The 21,952-nt window shown below is 38.3% G+C and overlaps 1 protein-coding gene across 1 annotated transcript in view; it reads left to right on the top strand.

Moving 5' to 3' along the window:
* Positions 1 to 21,952, top strand: part of PREX1 (phosphatidylinositol-3,4,5-trisphosphate dependent Rac exchange factor 1) — a 252,963-nt gene that overhangs the window by 138,455 nt on the left and 92,556 nt on the right. Inside the window, exons 4-6 of the mRNA XM_070940036.1 lie at positions 1,272 to 1,376; positions 7,227 to 7,328; positions 18,720 to 18,893. Of these exons, the coding sequence (XP_070796137.1) occupies positions 1,272 to 1,376; positions 7,227 to 7,328; positions 18,720 to 18,893 (381 nt within the window). The remainder of the gene's footprint in view (positions 1 to 1,271; positions 1,377 to 7,226; positions 7,329 to 18,719; positions 18,894 to 21,952) is intronic.

The following is a 21,952-nucleotide window of genomic DNA, read 5'->3' as shown; positions in this document are numbered from 1 at the left end:
GGTCCACACGCTCTCGGTGTACATAAAAGAAAAGATACATTCGTCAAGAATCATAAGGCACAACACTTAATGATAGTCATAGGGAAACAGTCAATATAAATCTTAAGGATACCAGCAACAAGGTTGCAGTCATACAATCATAAGTGGGAGGAGATGGGTGATAGGAACTGTCAGCTCCAGCTTGCTGTCGGCATGGAGCTGCCATTCTTGGGGGGAGGAATGCACAAACCTTGTTTCAGCCCAGCATCTGCTTCATCGAGCCTCCCAGGAACTGATAGGATTGACGGGAGGGAATAACTGGGGGATGACATCATCATGGCCAGCCGGAAATAACAAGTGGATTAACTGTTGAGATGCTGGTTGTAAATACTCAAGTGAATTAACTATTTAGATGCTGGTTGTAAATACTCAAGAATTAAACATAAGCCAACTTCCGGGTCATATGGGAGGGAACAGCGTGTGTGATTAGGTGGATGGTGATAACTAATGGATAAATGGTGGTAGGATGCACAGGGCAGTAGCCCTAACAAGATTTTCATCTGCGATTGTCAGTGAGTGCCAAGAAGTGATTAAACTAAAGTAGCAGCCATCCAGGTTTGTCTCCTTTTATTTCCTTCTGTTTGGAACCTGACAGATATGATGAGAAGATTTCTATCTTCCCATGCAGCACAGATATTGAGATTATGAAGGATTATGGTACAAATGTCTGCTCTCTTGTGAAATATTCTTTTTTTTTGTAACCTCTGTTTGTAATTTCTTCCTGTGATTCAGGTTTTTAGTTCTAATTCAAATTACAAACAAGGATGGGAAAAATGTGTTCCAGATTTATGGAAGTGCCTAGTTCTAGTCCTACACTGTAAATTGGGTTGCATTATGATTTAGATCAGTGGCATCCTAGCACAATGTGGATCAACCTACAGGGACTTGTGGCCTCTGACTTACTGATTTTGTTGGCACAGTTAATTTTATTGGAATGTGGGCAGGTTATTGCGATGGTTGAATTTGTAAACTCAGACAGCCGTAGAGTTATGAAGGGTAGTTCATTCCATACCCACTGCTGCCCAAATGGACTACTGCAATATGCTTTATATGGGCTTAGTCTTGAAGAGTATCTGGAAGCTGCAGCTGGTGCAGAATGCAGTGGGTGCAAGAGCCCTGGGCACCCCTAGGATTGGGCATGTAACACCAGTTTGCTTCGGAACTAATTCAATAAGATACCGATAATAATAGAAAGCTTTAATTAACATACATTACTTTTCTCATTCTCACAGAAAGACAAGTTCATTGTATATGAGGAGTATTGCAGCAACCATGAAAAAGCACTCCGGCTTTTGATGGAACTGAACAAGATCCCTCCTGTGAGAGCATTCCTATTGGTAAGGATCAATGGTACCATAAATTTCTTTGTTATGGACAAGCCAACTCCAATACTCAAAACAAAGGAAGAGTCATAATAGCAATAGCAATAGCATTTAGTCTTATATACCACTTTACAGTGCTTTTAGAGCCCTCTCTAAGTGATTTACAGAGTCAGTATATTGCCCCCAACAATCTGGGTCTTCATTTTCCCACCTTGGAAAGATGAAAGGCTGAGTCAACCTTGAGCCGGTGAGATTTGAACTGCTAAACTGCAGCTAGCAGTCAGCTGAAGTAGCCTGAAGTACTGTACTCTAACCACTGCACCACCTCGGCTCTTAAGTGCTCATAAATGCTCCAAACTGTGGTAAAACACAATGGAAAAGATTTGCATTAAAAAACTGTAAATAATACTACTCCCTTGGCATCCAGTCCCAGCAGCACTAGCAATTAAAAGCACTAAAGACCAATTCTGTTTTAATTATTTTCTTGAAAACCATCAGGGATTGCCCCATCCAGATCTCTGGGGGTAAATTGTTCCATGGGGATGGATTAAGAATGAAGAAATGTTGTTTCTTGGTCCCGTCTTGTACTGTCACATGTAGGGAGGGAGGAAGTTTCGGCATCTCTAATCAGGAGGTGTAGACTGAACAGATTGCATTATTAAGTTTATTACTATGCTTCTATGCTGCTTCAGTCCATTGAAGCTAAATCATTTATTAAGGCATACTGAACATAAAATATTATTAAAGCTTATATATTAAAATTCATACAAAAAAGAGACAAATACAAATATATATAATGAAAAAAATAATAAAAAAAAATAAGAACAATTTATTACCAGAATCCAGCACTTATCTAAGGTATATTCATTAATTCAGCTCTTCATTACTTAAATGTTCCTTAAAAAATTAGGACTTAATTATCTTCCTGAATTTTGATCTTATTTGGATTCAGTTTCAACGGTTCTGATTCTCACAACCTCCACTGCTACCCTGTTTCTCCGAAAATAAAACATCCCCTGATAATAAGCCCAATCGGGCTTTTGAGTTCATGCACTAAAATAAGACTCCCCCTGAAAATAAGCCCTCCCCCAAAACATTTAAATGAAGAGCTGGAAATCAGGTAAGACGGCAAGAGGAGCCCCATCTTGCTCCACGCGCCCCAAAATAATAAGACCTCCCTGAAAATAAGGCCAAACGCTTATTTTGGGGTTCAAAAATAATAAATAAGACAGGGTCTTATTTTCAGGGAAACACGGTATATTTTGTACCAATTTAGCTTCTAGGTAGTCTTCACAGGCAGTCCTTTGTAGAGCTTATTGCATTAGTCCATCTGTGAGGCAAAAAGAAGATGGGATGAGATGCAAAATATGGAAACTGAGAATCTTTTCAATTCACATCAGAACTTACCAGGGTCTCATGCAAGGTCCCTCTTACTGTTTCCCCATAAAAACATTTATGACTCCTAGTCCAGACCTATCCCAAAGGTGCTTTTCCAAAAGACAATTGGACTTTCTTAGTTTTTGCTTGAAAACGTTTTGCTTCTCATCCAAGAAGCTTCTTCAATTCAGAAGCTTCTTCACTTCTTGGATGGGAAAGAAAAGCAAGAAAGTCCAGTTGCCTTTTGGAAAAAGCAATGACTTGGATGATTGAGAATCTCCATAGGCATTTAATGCAGATCTATTTTATTTGTCTTGTGTCTCTGTCTGCATGTGTTACATCTATGTTGCATTGTTGCCGGTGGGCACAAGCTTGCTTACTTTAATACAATTAAAGCTTTCACTCCTTTTGTCCCTAGTGTATTAATTTACATCTTTGACTTGAATTATTGAGAGGAAATCTGAGTACAGCTGTTATTCCAGCACATTTCCTGAACTTATTAATTGGATTGCCAGAAAATATATATATATATATATACCCTTATTCATCATTTCACAGGCTTCTTCAGTGTCTAGGTCAAACTTTAAACTACCAAAATGAAGCCACCTTCCTGGCTTTTTCATTGGCCAAAATTTCATAGGCTGAAAAGATTTTGGGGTTATGTTAGATTGTTTTTCTTTAAAAACATTTTAAATAGTTACCTGTGGCATCTATATGGAAGTCTGATCTTGTGGTTTGGTAGTTCCATATATAGCAGTAGCAGTAGCAATAATACTTAGACTTATATCCTGCTTCACAGTGCTTTACATCCCTCTCTAAGTGGTTTACAGATATTGCCCCCAACAATCTGGGTCCTCATTTGACTGACCTTGGAAGGATGGATGGTTGAGTCAACTTTGAGCCAGTTAGGAGTGAACTGCTTGCAGTCAACAGAATTAGCCTGCAATACTGCATTCTAACCACTGTGCCACCATGGCTCCTCTGCTCTTCTTAATTTCTCTCTTCCTATCTCACCAAACTATTTATGCCCAGCATGATCATATCACAATAAAATGAGAATAATTAAAAAAATTAAGAGACATCTGAAATAGTGATTCTACCAGAGGTTGGCTTCACATAATTTAACAATTGGTTCATTTAGTGCAGAACCGAAAATGTGAGCATGTGCACCTTCTGCGCTACTTCAAACACATGGTGATTTCATGTGTGCGGCTTCCAGCACACCTTCTCGGGCAGCCCCAGTGAGTAGGGCGGGTGAGGTGCGGAAATCAGCTGGGCTGCGTGAGTGGGGTGAGCAAGCCAGAGAGTGAGATATATAGGAGAGGATAGCACCGGGGCGGGTGGGCAGGCCCAGCCAGTGGTTGGAACTATCAGTACAGGTGAATGGGTCCAAACCGGCAGCAGCCCATCTCTGGATTCTACCTAAGAATGATCTTTTATTCATTTCTAATGGCTGAATTCTTGTAAAATTGTCAAAAGTTTAAAAATTTTGGCATTTTCAGCCCTAAGTTCTCATACGTATTCTCTGTCTTGCAAGTTTCATGTCAGAATGGCAAAAACGTGTAAGATTTTTTTAATTCTAAAATATTATTTTTAGTTTGGTGGTGGTGGGTCTATAACTGGGGTGTCAAACTCAAGGTGCTTAGATCTGGCCTGCGTGGCTGCCCTGGAAACAGCAAAGAACCGACCCGCAGTGCCTCTGCCAGTGAAAACGGAGCTCAGGAAGACCATATGCGGCCCTCCCGGGCTCCATTTTTGGCCACAGTGGCCTCTTGCAGCCCTCTGCCAGTGAAAACAGAACCCGGGGCGGCTTCCCCAAGCTCTGTTTCTACTGGCAGAGGGTTGCAGGAGGCTATCCTGGCCAAAAACGGAGCTTGCGAGGGCCGCACGGCATTCCCGAATTCCCTTTTCACTGGCAGAAGGTTCCAGGAAACCATCACGGCCGAAAACAGAGCTCAGGAGCCCATTTTTGCTAGCAGAGCGCTCGGGCCACCACAGGTGCCCTCAATACGAGTGTCGTTAAGCTGTCCACACCCACCCCAGCCATGCTCCTCCGAACCCCCCGAGGTCAAACACAACCCTGATGGGGCCCTCAATGAAATTGAGTTTGACACCCCTGATCTACAATATTACTTAGGGATTAATGAATGCATTGGTTCCCAAGCCTTTTCACCCTAATTTAAAGAAAACGTAGCCCAGAGGTGTGCAGTCTTAAGCAGAGGTGCTCTACGTGGTTCCTAAAAACTTTAGGTGGAAAGCGAACATAATGAAGAAAGGTGTAGATGTTTCTGGGAACAAAATAAAAATAATTATATTGTAAAACGCCACAGCAGCAGCACCTGCTGCAAATTACAGTGATGCTGAAATAATGACACAAGTGGAAAATGTCATCACTTAAATGCTCCTGTTTTGCATCCTAATATCTGACATAAATATGTAACCTGCAGCATTTGGGTGATGATACAGGTACTATCATTCCCTCCTCATTCTCCTGCTGCAGATGCCCATGTGCTACAGAAGTGTACAGCATTACACGAAGGGGAAGCACTGTAGAATCTGTATTTATCGTTATAAGGCGTTATGATACAGCTGAGTTTGAAACCCTCTGATTTAGAGTAAATGTAAAATAAAGTGAATAAGCTTGATTTATTTTCATGTATATGGAGATGAAGGTTGGGTATGGTCTGCAATGCTAGCAGTATATGCTAGAAGGTAAGTTTGGGTGAATGTGTATATATTTGTCTATGTAAGTTTTCAGTGAAAACTTTTCACGGGTATATATGTGTGTACAGTTAATATTTCGGGTTTCTTCCCGTGTAATTGTGAACATATCCCTAAAAGGGTAGAAGCGACGTTTCGACAGAATCTCATCTGCCATCATCAGGCTTATGTGAGGGGTCTTTTGCAGACCATACACCCGAAGCCAAGCCAATAAACACAGACTGGGACTCCCAACCAATCAGAATGAAAAGGTGGAGCCATCCCAGACTACCAGCACCAGATTTGAAATAGTAAAGGCAGTTACTGCAAAAGACCCCTCACATAAACCTGATGATGGCAAATGAGATTCTGTCGAAACGTCGCTTCTACCCTTTTAGGGATATGTTCACAATTACACGGAAAAAACTCAAAATATTAACTGTACACACACACACACACACACACACACACACACACACACACACACACACACATCTGTATGTATGTATATATGTATATATGCGTATGTGTATGCATATGTATATGTATATATATATATGTTTATGTTGGGTATATTGGAGGTGGTAACCCTCTGAGAGCTGTATACAATGAAATTTCACTTTAATGTTTGCCGATTAGTGTACATTCAAAGTGACAGTATAATTATTCTAAGTCTAAGTCTTATAAGTCTATATTGATTGGAAATGGAAATATATGGATGTATTTATATGCAGATGCCATCATGTTGGCTAAGAACCCAAATGTTAGAATATTTCATTCCTAAAAATATGCATTCCAGCTCAGCTGTACATTTTATCCTTGAATGGGATGGCTATTTGGATAAAATACACATGGCTATCCAGATGTTTTTGTGTTGTACTATGTTGACTTTAGAATTTTTAGTGAAAACTGTGTTGAATTGCAATACCAAGGCTTATGAAGCCACAGCCTTGGGCAGTGCTTGGTCGGGAGATTTTCTGGGAACCCTGTGTTAGCCCTGGAGGCCATCTTTCTCTTTGGATTTTCAGGGCTGCCACATTTAGTGCACAGGCCTGCTGTGGGAAAATGGGAGCGGGGTTGCATGGAGTGGGTAGAGATATATAGCCACAACATCCTTTCCTCTGGCAATTCAGCCTGCACCTGGAGAGGCGTGATTGGGAAACATCTCCCAGTTGGGACGGTGGATTGATTGGACCATGTGATGGACATGTGGGTGCAGGGGAAAGAATTTTGACTTTCCTTTGGGTGGGGAAAACCTGCAGGCTTTCAGATTCAGGTTTTCCCAGATGTGCCAATATGACATCCCTAATAAAATGGAACTTTGAGGGAATGCCTGCCTCTGAGTCTTATTCGGTTGAGGGTGTTACTTGGAACCCTGACATCAGAGGTCCCCAACCTTTGGTCTGCAGCCCAGTACTGGTCTGTGGCCCATTGGGAACTAGTCTGCACAATTGGCATGCAAGCATGTGATGCTCCATTTGTGCAATGGGTGGGTGCATGCATCTCTTCTCTCCGCTCCCCCAACCACTGCCAGTCCGCAGAGCCAGAAAAGTTGGGAAGCGTTGCTATATATGTAACCTTGAGTCCGATTAAAGAAACGCAAACTATACATTTTAATAAATAAAATATTCTTTTTCTCTATGCATTAAATGTGTTTTGATATATTTTCTTAGTCCATCATCGTATAAGGCTCTACAGATAAACAGCTCTACAAAATGTTATTCATTACCATGATACCTTGAGATGTTGTGAGTGACATGCAATGTTCTTATTCTTTTCTGGTTGCAGAGTTGCATGCTTTTGGGAGGTAGAAAGACTACAGACATTCCACTTGAAGGTTATCTCCTAACTCCAATACAGAGGATTTGCAAATACCCACTTCTCCTCAAGGTAACACCAAATGAAGACTTTGTCCTGATAGTTATTTTCTTGAATTCTTTTTCCTGCAGTTTTTCAGTTTTCTTCATTGCATGAAAAGTTCCATTTACCTGCTTACAGGCTGTTCATAAAACTTGAATACAATAAGAACAATTTTTATGGCTTACTACAAATTGATTCACCCAGGTAACATATCATTTAGCTGTTTCATTCCTGATTATTTTACAATGAATGATTTGAGGCATTGTGGAGTTGTTGTTTTGAACTGAATTTGAATCATGCTTATGGAGTATACTCCAATACTCCACAATGTAAAAATATATCATAGTAAGTTTAAATGGCAATGTTACATGTTTAATTAGAAAGTACCACTCCGAATAATAGAAACGTTTTCATTTTAAAAAGCAGTATTATCAGAGTAGATTCTTAGGAATAAAAATTTAAAGGATTGGTTTTAGTTTATGTATTCTGTCCTTTCCCCATTCATTCATTTGAAATTATATCATGAATTTGGGGAGGCAAGATTGTGTACTGCCTATTTATTTCATTTATCTATTTATCTATTGTATATTCCATCTACTCTTCTGATATTACCGGGCTTATAACAGCTGAGACAAAACAGTAATAAAATAATAAAATCAATCCATAAAATCAATATATAAACTATTAAAAATGATAAACTCATAGTTATTTTCAAACAACATCAAATATTGTCTTACAAATATTGTCAAATTACAATATTTGTAAGACAATATTTACAAATATTTACAAATATTGTTTTGTGTAAATAAATGCACATACAGTATGCCAACAGAGTAAAGGAAGAAAGCATTATGATATACGAGGAGAAAGATTTATCTGATACAAAACTTAATTATGAAAGTTTGGGCCGTCATATAGAGAGCTACAAATGTGTAGTCCAGCAATATTGTGTGAATTTGAATTGGTGGACAAGGTCAGAATGGGGATAAGTATACAAGAGAGATGTGCAAACATGCCTTTGCAAATAGAGAACAGGACTGACCTTTTCGTGAAAATATATGTCTTAGTGCTAATAACTTGAGATACTTGAGATAGGGCAATGCTTCAAAAGTCCAAAAATCTTAATCCCTTTTTACATACCTAAGTCTATGAGTCAGACTCTTAAAAATTAGTTTGTTTTTTGCTTGAATTTTTGCAAGAGGCCCAAAATAATCATTGGGTCAAGGCTAAGCAGGAAGGGAGGGCATGTTTATTCCATGGATTTGCTCTGGGATTATGGGTGACACTTGGGAGTCTTCTCAAAGCCTCTAGAATAAGATAAACAGGCCAAGGAAGTTGGGATTTGATAAAAGTGCCCAGAATTCATTCCAGACTCCATATTTCACTTCCTTAAGCATCCACATTGATGTGGATTGCTTGGTTGGCTTTCAGTTGTATTTATGAGATGGTGTAGAATTGACAAAAAGCAGAAGAGCAGAATTGGTACTCCCTAGAGCTGTTTTCACACAACCTATTTAGCCTTGTTAAGTTTTCCCATTACCTGGATTCATACAGTACACATAACGATAACCAAACACATTATGTTCATGCTAACATGAATTAGGTAACTTGTTAAGTCAAAAAATATACATAATTAAAGTTATAGCTGACCAAGCTTCTTATGCTGTGCAAAATAAATCCTGAACTGATCTGCTTAAGCAAATTGTGTGAATACAATTAGTTGCTGCCAAATTGTAATTTTTACTATGGTGGAAGAAAAAATAATAATTATATTGATTAATTATTACTTATTCTTAATTCAAGTCTTGCCCACATTTATACTCCTACTGCAGTTATTAATCTATGACCCTGCCTCTTGAATCTGCTCATGCAGCTCTTCCACCTTTCTAAAGGACAAGTCAGGGCCTTAACCCCAAATCTCAAATAATGGAAGCTGAACAACTTAGGCTGCCGATAGTGGATACTATCTCAAGTGCATCAAGAAGAGAGATTCTAGAATTGACTGAGGAAGCAACTTGGATAAGCTGTGAAACTTTTCGAACCAACAAGAAAAGAAGTCCAGTTGCTATGGCTCAACTTCCAGACGACTTCTAGAATAGATGTTGTTTCTTTTTCTTGGCAAATTATGTTAGGTAGCAAATAAGGCATCTTCTATTGCCGTGATGGCAAACCTGTGGCACGTGGAGTCATATTGGTGGGCACGCGAGCTCAGCTCCAGCACGCATATGTGCACTGGCCAGCTGATTTTCGGGTCTTCTGGACCCACCAGAAGACAGGAAACAGGCTGTTTCTGGCCTCCAGAGGGCCTCTGGGGGGAGGGGGAAGGCCCATTTTTCATTCTCCTCAGGCTCCAGAGGCTTTTTAGGAGCATGGGGAGGGCGAAAACAGCCTTCCCCACCCCCACGGAGGCCCTCTGGACGGCGGAAATGGCTCGTTTGCCGACTTCCGGTCCTGGCCCACCAGGCCATCATGTGCCAAAAGGCGGGGGAGGAGGAGTCGCGCGCACATGCACTGGGGGTCAGGGCACATAGAATTATGGGTGTGGGCACGTGCGACACCCCTCTGCACTCCCTCCCGCTTTTGGCACGCGATGGCAAAAAGGTTAGCCATCACTGTTCTATTGTATGATTACTGCTGCATCCAGTTACATGTAGAGCAGGGGTGGGTTCTACTTACCTTTACTACCGGTTCGCAATGGGATCGTGCGTGCACAGATCACCCATGATGATGTCGTGGCGGGTGGGTGGAGCCTCCTGCCAGTTTTACTACCGGTTCTATAGAACTGGACCGAACCAGGAACAACCCACCACTGATGTAAACTAAGAGTCGCCATGGATGTTACGTTAACAAATTTTATATTCTTTTCATCTTACATCAGTGGTGATAAATGTCTTTAGACAACTCCCTCATTGGCTCCCTCAGCTAGGAAAAAGAGATAACATCTCCCCCTAGAGTTGGACATGACTGGACAGGGGAAACCTTTACCTTTGCTTAATTGGTAGCAGAATTATTCCTATCCTCCAGCTTTCAATACTCTGATTCAGATCTTGAAAACTATTATTATGTTAAAAAAGAGCATTCCTGAACACATCAGCGCACATAGATTGCAGGATGGCATTGTGGCATTCTTTGTAAAGGACCGTCCTCTATCTATTTTTTAAAATTAATTTTTATTTTTTAATATAAACATTCCATCTTCCCTTAAACAGTGTGTCGTCTGTGTACAAATTTCTCTGCAATAACCATCAAGATTTACAACAGCATTCATTACATTGATATTAGTTCTCTGATCTTACAGTTGTAATATTGAACATAGTAAACCTATTCATTTTTCCCTCTTAACGTATCTTCTAATAAAAATATTATAATAATATTAAGCATAATAATCCTAATAGTCATAATAATAACAATCAACATATTGTTTACATCTCTATCTTATTTTCTACTCTTCTTTAATATCCTTTTATTTCCAACTTCCATTTTTAATCTCTAACCAGGACTGTTCTCTATCTTGAAGCTTGTTAAAAGATAGTATTTTGAAAAAAATAGTATTTAGCTTGTTAAAAGTAGTATTTTGGCTCCAGTTTAAGAATTAAGAAAGAGAGAGAGAGAGAGAGAGAGAGAGAGAGAGAGAGAGAGAGAGAGAGAGAGAGAGAGAGCGCTGCAGGGTTTTTGAAATGCACTTTAAGAGGACTTGAGCAGCACTTGAAAGAGCCATACAGGTGAACTGATTATGGACTTTGTCACGTAGATAAAATACCTCAAATTTTTAGTTGAGTTGTAGTAGTTATATCCACCTTTGCCTTTTTACTTAAACATGAGCATATGCAGCTTTGAAGCAAATCTGTTTTGGCATCTTTCATCTCAATGATTTTTTTCCCCTTTTTGATTATGAATGTGACTGTCTCATTGAGGAGGAACATTATATTATCACATTAGGGAAAAGATCTTCAGGACAGGTGGCATAAATGTCAAAGAAGAGGAAAGATCAAATGGAACGTGAATTCAGGGAAATAATAGAAAAAAAGAAGAGATGGAAATCAGAGAAGAGAAAGAAATAGATTTAGGGGATAGATATATTTGTAATACGATTATATAAAATTGTATATACGATTATATGAAGATTGAGGGGAAACAGCATTTAAATTTATGTTGAAGTTATTTTTAAATTTATTTTCTTCAAACTTGTATTCTCTAAAGAAATAATCAAAATCATTGTCTTCTAAAAAACTGCAAAAAATGGGTACAGCTGAATGTTAAGGTAAACTTTGTGGCTGAAATCCTTATAAGGAATCATCATTTTAATAAAACACCCTGCACCAAATCTGATGATGATGATGATGATGATGTATCAACTGTGTCATCTGGGGTTGAACAAGATCATTGCAAGATGGCATGGTCATATGTGAATGTCACCAATGTGAGTTTTGGCTCACATAATTCATTCTGTGCCTTTGATTACAGTATTAGAGGAGGGGAAGAAGAAACTTAATTTGTGCTCGGTATAATGCCTGAGTCAATTCTTAGACATTAAGCATATTTTGAATTGCAATAAATGTTAAAAAAAAGTTTGGTATTAGTAAAGTTGCTGGTTGGGGAATTTATAGTAACATTATACACCCCATGTATTTAAGCTATTTACTCAATATTTTTCTAGCATATGGTTTCATTTATACTTAGTGCTGTAAGACAACGGTACTTTTAACTCTGGAGTTCAGCAGTGAGGCAGTTGCTACATGGTTCAGCCTCTGAATTAATATATTCCACTCAGAGAGGACAGATTCTGTGAATAAAATGGGGGATTAGAGTGAGTTGGAAGCAGTGAGGTTACACATAAATCTCATCCTCAGGGTGGAGATTAGTAGCATTTCTTCTCTGCTTTCTTGTCCCCTAACTTAATGGGATATGTAGGTCATAGTAACACAACACATCCTTGGAATCAACAGACTGATGGTTGTTTGGCCAAAGGATTATGGACAGTTGCTGTCATGTATTTGCATTTTAGCTTTTCAGGTATCTGGCTGCAGCTCAAGGCTGTGTTATTTTGGTTTCCATGCCTGCCAGCTGTATGAACCACTTGAAAGGGCATTTATTTGATAATTAGAGGCTGTAGTCTTGGCAGAGAGTTTCCTCTATTCCTAAGAAAGGATCACCTAGAGGCAAAAACCTGAGTTACCAGACTCCAGATTTACTTAAAAGAAAATGCAAAACAGCATAATACTTGCCACCCTTCATGATGGTAGGTGTCAGAAATCAGTAGAGATAAGCATTGTGATGGAAATCTGGCCAAGTGCCTTTTATCTTTTCCTGGGATTATATAAAAAAGACAAGATGGTGCTAATTAGCTAGATGTTAAGGTGCTAAAATATCAGCCTCACCAAGCTTAAAGCTCTATAGGAAAAATGACAGCTACGTGCTTTCACTTCTGCAAAAGAATAATTATTTCACTGTAATAAAATAATGTTGGCTTATTTGTTGTATAATTTGGGAGAAGTAGCATGATCCAATGGAAAACAGGTTTGTATTGTGCAGTACCGCAATGTATTGGCACAAAGGCAAGGAGCAGGGAGGAAGAGAATAATTTTATATGGATATTAGTAGGGTTTTCTTTTGCAGAAAAAAACGTGCTCTGCTCTCAGAGTGAGTAAATAAAGATTATTGGCATGCTGCAGAAAAAGTCAGTGGGTGGCAACAAGATAATCATATAAAAACAATGCAAGTTTCAACAGAACAACATCCTTTCTTCTAAGAAGTGCTGTGTTTGATCCTTCCTTTTGCATGCTTGCCTTGCTTTTTTCATAATATTGTAGGTTATATTGTATTTTGCTATTTGCTTTTTTTTTTTAAAGGATGCTGCTGGCATTAGTAGCAGATTAGATGAAATGGGATAATTCATGGGCTTCGAAAGTGGCAGTTCCTTTGTTTGGTAAAAATAAGCTTAAGATTCTATAACTGAGATATATAGGAAGTCTTCAGCTTACAACCATAATCGGGACCAGAATTTCCATTGCTAAATAAGGCAGTTGTTGAATGAGTTGTGCCCAACGTTGCAAGCTTTGTGGCCACGGTTCTTAAATGAATCCATGCTCATCAATAAATCCGGCTTCCCTTATTGATAAATCTTTGCTTGTGGGAAAGTCACAAATGGTAATCACATGACACTGCAACTGTCCTAGATACATGCCAGTTGCCAAGCACCTGAATTTTGATCATGTGACTGTGGGGATGCTGCATCAGTTGTGGGTTGCCCCCAGTTCACACCGGTTCTATAGAATCGGTAGTAAAACCGGTGGGAGACTCCGCCCACTGACCCCGACATCATCAAAGCGCTTCTGCGCATGTGCAGAAGAGCAGGTCCGTGAAGCGCGTGTGCACGGCCCCATTACAAACCAGCAGTAAAGGTAAGTAGAACCCACCCCTGTACTGCATGAGTTATATGTATGAGAACTGGTGCAAAAAAAAGTACTTTTTTCAGTGCCTCTGTAATTTCTAAAGGGTGCTAAATGAATGTTTGTAAATTGAGGTCTACCTCAATTTACAAACGACACCTACAAATTTTCAGCTTCTGTTGTACTGCATTGTTCATGCATATACACGTAGTTCTCAATTTACAACAGTTCATTTAGTGACTGTTCAAAGTTACATCACTAAAAACAGTGAGTTGTGACTGTTTTTCACACTTACAACCGTTGTAGCATCACCATGGTGACATGATCAAAATTCAGATGCTTGGCAGCTGGCTTATATTTATGATGGTTGCCATGTTCCAGGGTCATGTGATCTCCTCGTGACCTTCTGACAAGCAAAGTCAGTGGGGAAACCAGATTCTATTAACAACCATGTTACTAATTTAACAATTGCAGTTATTCAATTAAGAACTGTGGCAAAGAAAAAGGTTTTAAAATGGGGCAAAGTTTACTTAACAAATATTTTACATAGCAGCAAAAATTTTGGGTTCAATTGTGGTCCTAAATCAAGGACTACCTGTATAGAACAAGTATGAATAGAATGATGCGAAGAGCCACAATCTTTCTTGTCCCGAAGGTGCTTTTTCAGGAGGCAACTGGACTTCCTTGTTTGTTTTTTTTTCCTTTTGAAGACGTTTCGCTTCTCATCCAAAAAGCTTTCTCAGCTCTGACAGGATAGTGGGGAATGGAAGTGGGGAATGGAAGGATTCCCACTATCCTGTCAGAGCTGAAGAAGCTTCTTGGATGAGAAATATCTTCATAAGAAAAAAACAAGGAAGTCCAGTTGCCTCCTGAAAAAGCACCTTTGGGACAGCCATGACCTAGATGACTGAGAATCTCTACAGAATTTCCACAATCTTTCTTGCTTTTTGGCCAACAGGCCGAAAATACAAAGACTGTAAGAAGAACCGTTGCTTTTTCTATGCATATTAGACTGCGTGAGTGAATTATTTCCCATTTGTTTACGTGAGAAATTAAAATACATTAAAAAGGTCTCTTCTATGGTATTCATTCAATAGTGAATGCTAATATTTCAATTGTGTTAGTTCCCTCTGTATTTAAAACACTTCTAACTCTCAGGCCACTGCAGATAGGTGGCACAATTACGGTAGTTCAGTGTTCAAGCTGGTAACGGGGTTAGAGTTTAGAAACAAAATATTTTCCTTTATTGCTTGTTTTAATATCAGATTCAGCATTTCTTTATCACAATATTCCTTGCCCCCTCCTCCCGAATTTCTCTTAATCCCTAAGCAGCCTGTTTTTGGATCTCTTGCCCCAGTAACTATAATATGAAGCTGAACTTTTCCCCAAGAATGATTGCTCAGACTGAAGTCCTTCGTGCATTTTGTTCCCAATGCCTTTCTCATGCTGCCTTTCATGTGCTTATTTCTCTGCATTTGCCTTCTTCACTGCACAGTACTTATTTCTTGTGCTAACAAGCCTTTCTCTTTAACCAAGTCAAAAGTCATTTGCACCAGAGAGGCTTCGTTCCTTGTATAGGAGCTGATTGGAATGACAGTTGACTCTTTCTCTGGCACAAGATGGGGTCTTACAGCACAGCTGAGGGTTGATTTAAGGATACAACAAGAATGGAATGGATGAAAATCCCAATTCTGTTCCCTAACTTTGTCCTTAAACCAAATTTGTATTCAAGTTGGAACTCTGTACTTAGAAACAGACTTAGAAATGATATCACACAATACCTAATTTTGAAGTGCTGGATTTATTTTGTGGATGTAAAGGCAAAGTCTGTCTGTCAAGATGGGGTGGGGGAGGGAAGATAACTTCAGGCCTTCAGTGTTCCTATTATAAGCTTAAGAGGAAGAATTTAATTAAAGGCTCAAGAGGGGATAGCTTTTGCTAGAATGCTATCTAACAGATTCTGGTACTTCTGGATTCTTGAAAAATAGCAAGAATATCAGTTTCATCAATATTAAATGAAGGAACTAAGGGCAGCTTGGATGCTTGCTCAATCCAAACTAAACATGTCATATACGCTGTAAAGACAGAAGGATAGTCACATGCAAAGTAGTGTACATCTGTTGTGTTGATGGATTGTGATATCTCTTCTATGATTTGGCAGGCTTAGCTCAAGTTCAACCTGCACAACCTCTCAGTCTGTTGCTGATTGTATTTAAAGTGTGAGTAGAATTTGGCTCGGTGTTAGAAAAGTGGAGTTGAACATTTTTGTTACCTTTTTAGGTATGAAAAAAGTAATTCAACTTGGCATGTCTGTTACTAGCCATTGTTTTTTGCAATTTACAAAAGATTAATGATAACTTGAGAAATATTCAAGGAGAGTTCACTCAGTCATTTAAGGTGAGAAAGAAAAGAAGAAAGGAAAGTTACTCGGTTCACCATTTGCTCAGAAGGGCAAGAGCAATCCCTATTAATGAATTATGATAGTTGCATTTTGCATTTTAAAGGGGAGATCACCTGAGATAATAATCAGAAAAGGATCCTTTTGAAAAACTGACATGCCTCTACAGGTAGTCCTCATTTACTGAGCACAATAGAAACCAATAACTCAGTCATTAAGACATGACATCATGTACAGACCCCTCATGTAGATATGATATACAGACCCCTCACATCCTGGACATAAATTGTTTCAACTTCTACCCTCAAAACGATGCTATAGAGCACTGCACACAAGAACAGCTGTTCCCCAAATGCCTTCACTCTGCTAAACAACTAATTCCCACAATACTGTCAAACTACTTACTAAGACTATATTACTATTACTCTTCTAATCCTTCTATTACCTATCTCCTCCACTTATGACTATAATCTTGCTGCTTGTATCTTTACGATTTATATTGTTTTATTTAGTTTCCTAGTATAATTTGATTGCTTATTTAGTATCCTATGACTATCACTAAGTGTTGTATCTTATGATTCTTGATGAACGTATCTTTTCTTTTATGTACACTGAGAGCATAAGCATCAAAGACAAATTCCTTGTGTGTCCAATCACACTTGGGCAATAAATTCAATTCAATTCAATTCAATTCAATTCTATTCTATTCTATTCTATTCTATTCTATTCTATTCTATTCTATTCTATTCTATTCTATTCTATTCTATTCTATTCTATTCTATTCTATTCTATTCTATTCTTTAACCCTGCTGACTTACGACATCAATTCCAGCTACAGTCACTGAGTGACTCACTGTGGGTCATTAAGTGCATCACATATCATGTCTTGAGATTTCCTGCTAGGTTTTCCATTAATTTTGCTTGTTGGAAGCCGGATGTGAAGGTCACTAATGGCAGTTGTGTGACCATGGGACACTGCAACCATCATAAATGCACATCAGTTGCCAAGTGTGTGAATCATGATCATATGATGATAGGAATGCTGCAACTTTGAGGGCTGTACATACAGTAAGTATCCTTTAGCATGATTGTAACTTCAAACAGTTACTGAATGAGTAGTCAGTAAGTGAGAACTACTTGTTTGTGTGTGTATGTACACAATATAAATACATACATACATATACACACTTACATACACATAAATACATACATACATACACATAGACCTGTTTTAAGTCTATCTCACCACTACTGCCTAATCTATTTGACAATAACATTTCAGAATTCCAGGAAGATCCAGGCCTAGTTGAGATGCAATCTAACCAATAAGGCTTTTCCAGTTTTCTACTCTAATTCAGATAATCAGTAAATGTGAATGAAATAGTTGAAACATGCTCTAATAATAAACATCAATGAGACTAGACAGTGGCTACAGCAACGTGCTTGAGAATTTACAGTGAAGATGTTGAAGTGATGGATAGCTTTTGTTTTACAATCATCTCTTAACAGTAAAGGAACTTGAAGTTAAGAAGTATGCCACAGGCTAGCACTTGGGAGAAGAGTAATGGAGCCCATGGGAAAGATATTTAGATGCCCATGATGTAAAACAAAGATTAGAATAATGCAGCAAATGGTTTGTGATGCTTTAGAGGAGCAGAAATTGGAGTATGATGTACTAGGGTAGAAAAAGTATTGATGCTTTTGAACTTGGTTGGTGAAAACGTCTGAGAATACTACAGGTAGTCCTCGATTTATAATCACAATTGAGCCCAAATTTTTTGTTGCTAAGTGAGATATTTGTTAAGTGAGTTTTGCCCCATTTTATGATCTTTGTTGCCACAGTTGTTAAGTGAATCGCTGCAGTTGTTAAGTTATTAACATGGTTGGTAAATGAATCTGGCTTCCCAAACACCTTTGCTTGTCAGAAGGTTGCAAAAGGTGATCACATAATCCCAGGACACTGCAACCGTCATAAATATGAGCCAGTTGCCAAGCATCTGAATTTTGATCATGTGACCATGGGGATGCCATAATGGTCGTAAGTGTGAAAAATGATTATAAGTCATTGTTTTTAGGGTTGTTGTAACTTTGAACTTTAAATGAACTGTTGTAAGCTGAGGACTATCTGTATAAATGAGCCATAGTGGCACAGTGGTTAAAATGCAGTATTGCAGGCTACTTCTGCTGACTGCTGGCAGTTCGGCAGTTCAAATCTCACCGGCTCAAGGTTGACTCAGCCTTCCATCCTTCCGAGGTTGGTAAAATGAGGATCCAGATTCTTGGGGGCAATATGATGACTCTAAACTGCTTAGAGAGGGCTGTAAAGCACTGTGAAGCGGTATATAAGTCTAAGTGCTATTGCTATATATGCAATAGCATATATAGAAAACAAAGAAACCAACCAAGAAAACAAAGGGAAAATGGAAAGATTTACACCCAGGATTCAGATAACTAAGCTTAAGTTATCAATTAATGTAATTCTTGAACTCGACATCTTTCAATTAGAAACATCTATTTGCCGTTGTGTTTTTCAGTAATTGTATTCTGTCTTAATCGTAATAGAAAATTGGTTTGTCTTAGAACTTCTATAACTTATTTCTGTTTTCCCTTTTCTTTTTTACAACTTTCTTCCAGGAATTAGCCAAGAGGACACCCACTAAACACCCAGATTATCAAGCAGTATTGAATGCATTACAGGCAATGAAAACAGTGTGCAGCAATATCAATGAGACCAAAAGGCAAATGGAGAAGCTGGAAGCTCTTGAGCAATTGCAGTCTCACATTGAAGGATGGGAGGTATGGTGGAAAGTGGGTAATAGCTTCATTTTAAGCTTTTGGTCATCAAGTAGAATTACCTATAAGTAAAGGAACAAATTTAACTTGCTAGCCATTCGTTAGTTACCTTATTATTTTGTTTCTCTGTCTTACTTTCTTTTAACAGTTATGTTAGTTCATGAATTAATGTATGAAATGAAAAAGAAATAAAGTGAACATGCTGTACAGTACTTACAAGCTACAGGAGCTTGCCCATTATGGTTGTAAGTCATGACACTGACCCGGCCCATTTTTCAATTTTTTTTAAAGTGGTCATTAAGCAAACTCAGTGATCCTTAAGTGAACCTGTTGTTTGCTATGGGGTGATTTCTTCTGAAAACCAGAAGAAAATGCTGGTTTCCAGCAAAAACATCATACTCTGGGTTGAAAGTACATTTTGGTGGGTCCATTGTAACTTTGAACAGTTGCTAAGTAACTGATTGTAAATCAAGAATGATAGATAGATAGATAGTAGATAGATAGATAGATAGATAGATAGATAGATAGATAGATAACTAGCAAGGAAGGAAGGAAGGAAAGGAAGGAAGGAAGGAAGGAAGGAAGGAAGGAAGGAAGGAAGGAAGGACTGGGATACATAGTACAATATCAGATTTTTGCAAATTATATTCAAAAACATACATTGGTGTACAGATTTTTGTTCTGTTTTATGATGCAATAATGTATGCAAATTTATAAGCAAAAGGACTGGAAAGCATTTGGAATTTTAACAGATATTTTTAAATACTATTTATAGATCTATAAATGTATTATTTTTGAAAGCAAGGGATTCTATCCAAGTTATTTAACATACAAAATAAATCTTATTACAATAAAACATCTTCATAAGATACTTGTAAGCATTAAATGGAACAAGAAAAAAAAAACCCTTCCAAATTTTCTTTTGATTCTATTCATATTGTCTTTGAGCAGCCAATCCAATTTTCTTCTGTGGCAAAACTTCAGTTTCATAATTATTGGGGCTTAGGGAGGCATGAATGCAGAGCTCTATAGCTGATTTCATGGACAGTCTTACCTTTAAATGCACTCTTAATCCATTTTGCCCATTGAACAATATGTACCATACTTTTTGCCTTACCATGCCTTATAACCTTTGGGCTCACCAACTCTCCTTTCATTCCCGGCCATGGACATAAAGTCATACAGTGCAACGTGGCTGAAAACATTACTGGCTGCAGTACTGCAGTTTCGTGTCATGATTACAGCTTTCAATGGAAATATACAGGAAGAATTACATTTTAATAATTAGATAGCTTTTACCTCATACCAGCAGGACTTTTTGGAAAATGATGAGAAAATGTGCTCACAAAACGTTATACCTGTCTGCTTTCTGCAGTGAGTGGGTGTGAAGCTCACATGAAATAATATGTTAAATATAGTCTTAATAAAAAGTCCTGCAACTGTAGCTTACTATGTGACTGGTAGATTGATTGATTGATTAGTATCAACTCTTAGTGATCACACAGATACATATATTTTTTTTTCTATGACAGTCTATCCCTAATCTGGCCTTTTAGATCTTCCAGAGGTGCACCTATTGTCATTGTAACTAAGTCCACGCACCTTCCTGCTGGTTGCCCCCCTTCTTCTCTTTTCTTTCACTGTTCCCAGCATTAGAAAGTTCTCAAAGAGCAAAGTCTTCACCTAACGTACCCAAAATATGATCATTTATGCCCCGAGTGAGAACTTTGCATCGAAACAAATTCAACATAGCAGAGGTGGTATTCTGACCAGGCAGGTTCTGACCAGTTCTGGAGAATCGGTAGTGGAAATTTTGAGTAATTCGGAGAACCAGTAGTAAAAATTCTGACTGGCTCCACCCCCATCTATTCTCTGCCTCCCAAGTCCCAGCTGATCGGGAGGAAATGGGGATTTTGCAGTAACCTTCCCCTGGGGTGGGGTGGGAATGGAGATTTTACAGTATCCTTCCCCTGCCATGCCCACCAAGCCACGCCCACAGAACTGGTAGTAAAACATTTTGAAACCCACCACTGCAACATATAATTACTGCTGTTGGCAAGTAGTTGAGGAAAGATCTATTCATTGTATTATTCAGGTAATACTTGATGCAGAATAAGATGGTGGAGGTGCTGATTGATTTGGACTTCGAATGTTACTTATCTAAATGATAAGGCAAGAAGGCAGGCAGGCAGGATTTGCTTAGCTATTATAAAGCCTTGATGAGGTATAACTCTAAACCAGGGATAGGTAACTGGTCTGTAATTGAGCTGGTTAAAATTCATTTGATGAATTGAGTATGGTTTTTTTTAATTGGACAAAATTAATCCAGTAATAATTTCTACAAATGTCTGATAGGCATAAGAATTTGACAGAGGCCACTGATTAAGCAGGAGGAGAGCTTTCCAGTGAGCAAATGTGTTTTTTATTCTACTGTCTAGAATAGAATTTGCTAAATAACTTCCTGGCCTTATTTAATAAATAAAATAATAAATCAATCCAGGATAGCAGTGGATTAACAACAGTAATAATAAGAAAACGAATGGGATTGGCTAGAATAGTAGTGGATTAACAGCAGTAATAATAAGGAAACAACTAGGATTGGCTAAGTGTTGCTATGAGGATTTAAATGGAGCAAACAAAGATTCTGAGAATTAAAAGAATTTCTGATATGTTTATCAGGGTTTTTAGACAAACGAAAGCTTCTTGCTGATTTATTCCATTGCATAGAGAATTCAAAAAGTAACATTATATACTTCTAAAAGCTTGTCTATATTAGAAACTGATCTTAATTGAATATACTTTTTGTGGCCAGAAAGGAATATACCAAGAAGGGATGTTTCTTCTATATTCCTCAGAAGAAATATAGAAGGAAAATCCCTAAAAATATTGTACTTTTAAAAAAGAAAATTCAATACCGAGAGCGAGCTGCAACAATACATGGATATCAGAATTATTCTTACATTTGATCTTCATAGTCCTTTTTTAATACTTACTTTACTTTCTCCTCTAATGGAGTACTTTCTGTTTTCCATCATTAAGGCTATATGTGCTATACACCTGATGATCTGAATGTT

This window comes from Pituophis catenifer, unplaced genomic scaffold, assembly GCF_029215685.1.
Source record: "Pituophis catenifer annectens isolate HBS135680 unplaced genomic scaffold, rPitCat1.0.hap2 SCAF_3, whole genome shotgun sequence".
Lineage (NCBI taxonomy): Eukaryota > Metazoa > Chordata > Lepidosauria > Squamata > Colubridae > Pituophis > Pituophis catenifer.
Note: the sequence above shows the minus strand (reverse complement) of the source record. Positions and strands in the feature narration are given on the sequence as shown.